The sequence below is a fragment of the Pelmatolapia mariae genome, linkage group LG7 (genome assembly GCF_036321145.2).
Source record: "Pelmatolapia mariae isolate MD_Pm_ZW linkage group LG7, Pm_UMD_F_2, whole genome shotgun sequence".
Lineage (NCBI taxonomy): Eukaryota > Metazoa > Chordata > Actinopteri > Cichliformes > Cichlidae > Pelmatolapia > Pelmatolapia mariae.
In genome coordinates, this window is record NC_086233.1 from 61,843,555 (window position 1) to 61,850,935 (window position 7,381).

Here is a 7,381-nt window from a genome sequence, read left to right on the forward strand (position 1 = left end):
AGCACAGTGAAGCTGGAGGATGAATGCTAACTTTTTTTTCCACTCGATAAAAGTTAACGTGAGGGTTCCTGATGGTTAGAGACAAATGCAATTGCATGGCAGGATGCTGTAAACGGACCAAACTTCAGTCAGGAGAACAACTGAGATAATCCATCCACAATACGAGGTTAGTCATTAATATACTGCAACAACATGAGAATAGAGCAGCTGCCAGAGAATTCAACATTAATGAATCAATGGTACGGAAGCGGAGGAAGCGCAGTTTTTGGCTTTCCCCATATTCCAAAAGTGCTTCGTCTCTTTGCTCTTTGCCCGGCATAATTTGCAGATGATATTGTTTGCAGCCGCTGCAATGCTTTCGACCAAAACAGCCGCTGCTTGATGACACCATCAACATGCGCTATCGCAGTAGAGCGGTATAGACAAAATCTCTACCGCTGGCCAAATTTATATTGTTTCTACCGTATACCGTTTAAACCGCCCACTCCTAAGTGAAAGCAATCTTAAAAGGGTGTATAAAATGTGTATAATATAAGCCACAAGCACAAAGTATGATTTGCAAAAGAGTAAAATGATCTGTGTACAACTTTTAAGTAGGCCCAGCCATCATCAATAGCATTTGGCTGATGATGACACCCTCTCAAGTGGCTGTTCGTCATGGCCGATAAATATCAGCCAACAAAGATGTTAAACTGAAACTCATGCTACTGAAAATTAAACATTCAACTAGGACATTGACTGGAAAAAACATATTTATACAGGAGGTGGTTATTTGTTATTCATATTTACTTTTCCAATTGTTTAGCAACTGTAACGAAACTGTATTAGCTACTTCCATTTCTGCCTCTCCCTTGTTAGTCAGGCTTCATTCAAGGCTCCATCAAGCCACCCGCGTACTTTGGCTTTAAGCTCAGCATAATTCCCTAACCAATTCATCTAACTTCTGGTACAGGCTTCTATTTCCAAACAAGGTTTCTTTCTGCAACTGCAGCAAAGTCTATGCTGGGATGCACCTTTACTGAGTTAAAGGAAAAATAAAAATCACACAGTAGCCAGTTTCACGAGTTAAATTTCCAAGTACTTGAGAATTTGTAAATATAAACATGTCCATTTTTATTTTAGATAACCAAGTCCTCCACAGACAAAAACTGAACATTTTAAAAAAGATTCAGCTGCATACCCAACTGCAACAAGAACCAATTATAGGTCTATTTTTTTTAATTGATTAAAAAAAAGACCTGAGAGAACAAGAAGAACCTCTATTTACCAAAAGTATACATATATTTATTGAGTCATGTTTGAATTAAATATTTTGAATTAAATGATATTCCTTATTTGGTATTTATTTCATTTATGTTTTTTTTTCTCAAATATATGTTAATAAAAAGTTTTTAATGGTGTTCAAATTCACTGTACTTTAACAAAAATGCTTTAAGCCCTAAATTTCCAAGCTGGAGTTTTAGTTTTATGTGTCCTGGGACAGAATATGTGAATACGCTTCTAGTAAGGGCACATATAACTGGAAACCCCCTGCCACAAGGGCAAAACTCTGTAACTATCTCCCATTTTTCTGTTCTATTATAGACTAAAAATCAAATTACATTTTTAGGGTATTTCTTTAAAATGACAACTTTCAAATTGGAAATATTTGCACCAAAATTAATTTAGGTCCTCAAAAGAGCATCCAGGTGTAATTTATATACTGGCGTATGAGCAGAGCTCAAACACACTTTAAAAGGGTTTGACTATGTTTTGACTTTGCCATCTTTGACCTGTACATTCCTGTAATAGAAGTTTCTGGTTTTTAATTTCCAGGCATCTCTTTGTCTGTCTGTTCTTCAGTTCTTTACCCTGGAAAGAAAACTAAGTGTTATAAATTCTGACAGTTTGTGTAGTGATGAGTCACCCTAAGGTGATTCAACCATAATTGTGTTCCAAATAGCACAACCACAACTTCAACTTAAAAAAAAAACAACAACTTCATTATGTAGTACCTGAGTGAAGTCCCAGTATATCCCCATTCCTTTCTGCATAGCCTCCTTACAGTTGTACAGGCCAGGCTCCGTTTCTTGTGTGCCCATGTCAGCTAAACATTTATTGTCACTGTACTTATGTGACGTCATTCCGCCAATGTAGAGCTCACCTGTTCCATGATAATATGCTAACTTAAAAGAAAGATAAAAGAGACAAAGGTCAAAATGTGATTAAGATGTAAAAAAGTCAAACAAATGACACAGACAACAGGGTTTCAGACCACAGGGGATAATCATAAGCACCTGTACCTTTGTCTGTTAACATACATAATAAATACACATAATCTGAATTTGGCTCCGCCCTCTTTGAGGAATATTTCCCTATTCAACTTTGGACTGCTTCTATGAAAACTGCTTCTGTTTTCATTTGAACTTTACAAATGCACCTCTGATAATCATGATTCTGGACAAACATGTCGCTACTTCACTTACTTGAGAAACATAATAGTGGCAGTTGTAGGCAATCGGTGTGTGACCTGGTACTGGACCTTGGTCTAGGCACATGTCAGCATCAAGGTTCTTCATCTGTCATCAGGAGAATATTATGATGGATACAAGCAAATCATGGAAACATACAGATTCCCACACATCCCACAGGACTCCAGTGCACCAAACATACTAAGCAACACAGAAAAGTAAACTTACTCCTCCATATGCGACTAGATCATCCCAGGGATCCAGCTTAGGATACACATTATCCAGGTACCATTTGAAAGGTTTACAGTTCAGCCTTTCTCTGAGTTTCTTCCTCTCTGAAATGTCGCCTATGTCAATTCCATGATTCTGCAGGAACAAAGAAAAACATGTGAATCGATTCATAGATTGTGACTGAGGAAGAATCTGAAGAACGATTTTCGTTAAATGTCGATGTTAAAAACACAAAGAGCACTCAAAGCTTCATGAAGCTGCTAGTTAACCACTGAGTTTTGCATCATGTAAGTAGGAGAATAAAATATCCTTTAGAGAAAACATAATTTGCTGTTTGTGTCAGTGCCTCAAAACACCTCAAATGGCAAATTCCAAGCCAAGTTAACATTGTGCTTGTATTCATCCATCCAGATCTCTGCAACTCTGAGGGCATTTCTCTTCATGACAGGTCTCAGATCATGCATGTAGGGCTTGTGGGCCCTCTCGATGTGGGCGATCTTGGAACATGGAACAACTTCAACACTGCCTCCACATGTCCATACCTACATGAAGAAAGTGTACTGTAAAATTTAGATAATTGATCACTCGTGACTGTGCAAGGGTAAAAAAAGGCATTTTAAATGACCTGAGGACTATAACAAAATCCAGCAGGTCCAGCTCCACAACTATTCTTTAAAATCATTATTATGTAAGAGAATGTTATAACTCTATGTGATCTTTACTCACACGAATTCCCAGCTCAACATTTTCTCCACCATACACTTTCATTCCTTCATCAAGGCCTCCAATTTCCCCCAGAAACTTTCTATCAGCAACCAGGATCCCCATGACAGATGGACTCCCAAAGTCAAAGAAAAGAACTCTTTTTTACAACTACTTTATATTGTTATTATAATTAAAAATAATTCGAAATAATAATAATAACAGAGATAATAAGGCTGTTATTTTGGTTAAACACTGATTTCACTTGAACTTACTTGCCAGGCAGTGAACTGTCATTAAGTTTGTAATACTCGGGTGTAAAACTCTCATACATGCACCACAGAGCCCAGTCGAAGGCGTGTGCACTGGGATAATATTTAATAACACTGAGATCATCAAAGCTGACTTTATCAAACACCGGGGAAACCACCACAGTTCTGTCAGCTTTAATCTGTGTCAGCAGAGGTTCAGCCCTGTATGAAGGAGGGGAAAAAAGTTACATGTAATACATTTAAATTAGACACTTAAAGACTTCAATGTGAGCACACACCCAGCTATTGCATCTAAAACATGTCCTCATAAAAGAAAATATAACACATAAACAAATAAATGAAAGCATGAACTTTGTCATGTTCCTACCACATCTCATGGACTTCAATGTGTGCGTCCAGGATGGCCACCACGTCAGCAGTAGCAGCCCTCCACCCGGATACTCTGGCATAAGCGAGACCTCTCTGCTCACTGTGCCTCACTCTCACAATACGGAGATTAGGGTTCTCCTGCTCAAGCAACTTCAGATACATGTCAAGGTCACCCTTCAGATTTTCTGAATTGTACAGAGAAAATTATTCTTTGTAGAATTTATTTTGCTGTTCCCTGAGTTTTCAGCTGGGTCAGTGATACTATAGTAAGTGATTTAAACCTCTGCCAGCAACAGACTGGAGACCCATTCAGAGTGTACACTGTCTCTTGCTGTATGACTAGTGGGAGAGGCTTCAGGCATCCTGTCACCCTGAACTAGATAAGTAGAAGAAACTGGCTGGCTGGATGAATTTAATTGAGCAAAGCAATAAAACTGGTTTGATCACAAACATGTGTGACATGTCACAGCCTCTGCAGGAGAAGTGCATTTGCAAAAGCACTGTTTTAAAGGTTAATTGATCAGAGTGATCAAATATGATGAAATTCAGTGGTTTTTAATGAGATATTTGTAAATAGCTTGTGAATCATTAGAAGTGTTTTTTTTTAGTTTTTTTTTTTTTTTTTACATCTAACAGATAATCCTTACATAGCTTTTCATGATTAGTTTGAACTGGTAGACATGACAGAAAAGTAATGTGAGAGGCACATAAGACAACAGGTACATTCATTCTGCATTCAGTCTGCACTCATTTGCAGTAATTTGCAGTAGGGCTGTTCGATATAACGATATATATTGGATGAAGATATAAAAACATCTATCGTTTCATTTTACGCTATCGTTTGTTTCGTGGTGTCGCAAAATAAACTGTTTACGGCAATATTTTTTCATTGTTTTGATGGTCACTGTAGTGGCGATATAATTGTTTCTTAAAGTTCTCTCTTTCTCTTATATTTAATATAACCACACTGCGGACGGACAAGCGCCTGTTTTTTATACGTTGTCGTTAGCAACACCATCCCGTGTCCGCTTATTTATTTTCCACAGAAACCTTTCACAATAAAGCTCAAGATCCTGTTAAAACTTTTCAAAATAAACTGAATCACGTGAAAGAGTATTCAGAGTATTTACAGATGAGAGGCAAAAAAGAGCCGTCAGGTGCTAAAAAATAAACCTTAGATTCAAACGTTAGAACAGGCTTTTCCCCGCAGCACGCCGTGTAATAAATACTCACAAAGAAAACAGCGTCAGTTACAACTGATATCTAAAAATGTATACTTTCATGCATCGGTTAAAACATTCGACTCCAGGTACACGACGCCCAGCTGGAAACACTTCACGCAAGTCGAGCTGCCCGAGATCCACAGAATTTTCAGAAAATGTGAAAGTTTTGTGATTTATATCGTTATCGGACGATAGATGTCTTATATCGGGATATGAGATTTTGGTCATATTGCACAGCCCTAATTTGCATGGTCTATAATTACAGTTGTTTTTTAAAATAACCAACTTACCATTAGAACTATTGTCATCCACCATTATTATCTCCTTCAGCAGGTTTTTAGGAGTGCGGTCGATGATGCTGCGCAGGGCTCTTTGGAGAACAGACAGGGCTTCATCCAGGTAGATGAGCACCACACTGAAACTTGGCAGGTCCTTGGGGTAACTCTTTTTCAAACACCTATTTATTCAAAGAATGATATGAAATACCACTGTATTTGATCAGAAATATGAGATATTTTAGCAAGAAATAAACTGGATTTTTTTTAATGTACACGAGAGAGAATGAAAGATTAAAGTCATGAAAAATAAAGGTTGTACCGAGGATCTCTGGTATCTGGAAGAGGTCGATCCAGAGGGAGGCGGTCGCTCAGAAAAACATTGTACCCATACTTCTCATACAGGTTCTGAGCCTCTCTCTGGTCATCCTCAGAGAGATCTTCCCCCCATTTCTTGAACAAGTATGACTTAGGGAACAGTTTCTTAGGCTTTTTCATTCGGGTTGCCTCATTTTGGGGTTGGATATTTGCATCACCTTCCTTCTGCTTCTCTGCTTGCTGTTGGACCTCTGCTGGTTTTCTGTGTCTGTCTCTGTCCTCTTCCAACTTTTGCTGCATGACATCCTGCTTTTTCTCAAAACGTCTGAGTGCATCGTCTTCAGTAGAAAAAAACGAGCAAAAACATGATCAAGGAAATGGAACAGTTAATATTCCTACTAAACAAAACAAACACACTGCACAAAATAATGTGAAAATTACAACATAAAACACATTGATAGTAAAAGTACAAACACCTGTTATAATTTGACCTCATCTGTCATTAATAACAAAAGTTCAGTTAAAAGCCATTTATCTTTTTTTATAACTACACATAGATTATTCCATGACTGTCATTTGTATTTTTTCCCTTCTTTTAATAATAAATATTCTTACAACTTGTTGTCACATCTTCAATATGTGTGCAGCCAATCCCCTTTGCTGCCTCTCAACTTATTTCTGATTTCAGCTCCTTTTATTACTGGATCTCTCCTCATTTGTGGTGCAAATACTATGTGTACCATGAAATAATAATTAATATTAATATGTGACTGAACTCACTTAGATTGCTGATGCTTGCCTCCAGGTTGGAAAAACTCTTGATCATACGCGGTGTGTCCAAATCTTTATTGGTATCCACACCAGGCTGGTATCCGTTCTTCAGAAACATGCCCAAAAAGAAGAGGCCGACTATGGTCCCCGATAAAAAGAATGGCCGCTTTTTCCACGTTCCCCTCATAGTGATAACACACTGACCTCCTAGTCAGCAAAACAAAACTTTAGACACACTTAGCTTGAATTGGTGAAATCTACCAACTTTGATGCACTTACATTCAGCTTAGAATTATCCCAAGTAAAAACAATAGCTGGTTTATTAACGCTATCCTCATAGTGATAACTCATAGGATGCCTAATGAAATAATAACACCTGAGAGAATATGCATAACAAGCTACTGACCTGACAGGATCGACTAGTCTGTACCTGCAATACTTTGCATTGCATCAAACCGTTGAGTTAACTCTACACGAGCAGACTCTTTGGCATCCCTGCCCGCCCATTACGGGCAAACGTGATCCTGGTCTGCACTGATGTCAAACAGCTCCTTTAACAAAACACCTGCAATGTCAAACCTTCATTTTTAACATACTGCTCAATGAATAGACAACTGTTGTGTATATACGCTTTGAACATATTGTAATATTGTTTACTGGCTGTCAATTGTTAATTGTTTGGGTAACATGTAACTTCTGTTGTCTCGTTACTTGATGTCTGAGCATCTTAGGCTCTGCAATTCTAATCTGCACCTATCATAACTATCTGA

General features: G+C 37.9%; 1 protein-coding gene across 1 annotated transcript; it reads right to left on the reverse strand.

Moving 5' to 3' along the window:
* Positions 1 to 1,731: 1,731 nt before the first annotated feature.
* Positions 1,732 to 6,798, reverse strand: LOC134631861 (probable polypeptide N-acetylgalactosaminyltransferase 8). The gene is made up of 11 exons (XM_063480418.2): positions 6,621 to 6,798; positions 5,845 to 6,178; positions 5,538 to 5,704; positions 4,023 to 4,209; positions 3,659 to 3,856; positions 3,408 to 3,543; positions 3,038 to 3,223; positions 2,679 to 2,816; positions 2,466 to 2,558; positions 1,995 to 2,165; positions 1,732 to 1,851 (listed from the first exon to the last, which is right to left on the reverse strand). The coding sequence occupies exons 1-11, from the start codon at positions 6,796 to 6,798 to the stop codon at positions 1,732 to 1,734; spliced, it is 1,908 nt and encodes a 635-aa protein (XP_063336488.2).
* Between the last annotated feature and the right edge of the window lie 583 nt (positions 6,799 to 7,381).

Bases quoted from the DNA above. Each gene is read 5' to 3' on its own strand.
- LOC134631861 (XM_063480418.2), bottom strand. From the start codon at position 6,798: ATGAGGGGAACGTGGAAAAAGCGGCCATTCTTTTTATCGGGGACCATA. The intron at 2,817-3,037 runs GTGTTTTGAGGC...TTGTTCCTGCAG, and splicing joins CTTGGAATTTGCCATTTGAG to AATCATGGAATTGACATAGG. The intron at 1,852-1,994 runs GTACTACATAAT...TTTTCTTTCCAG, and splicing joins TATACTGGGACTTCACTCAG to GGTAAAGAACTGAAGAACAG.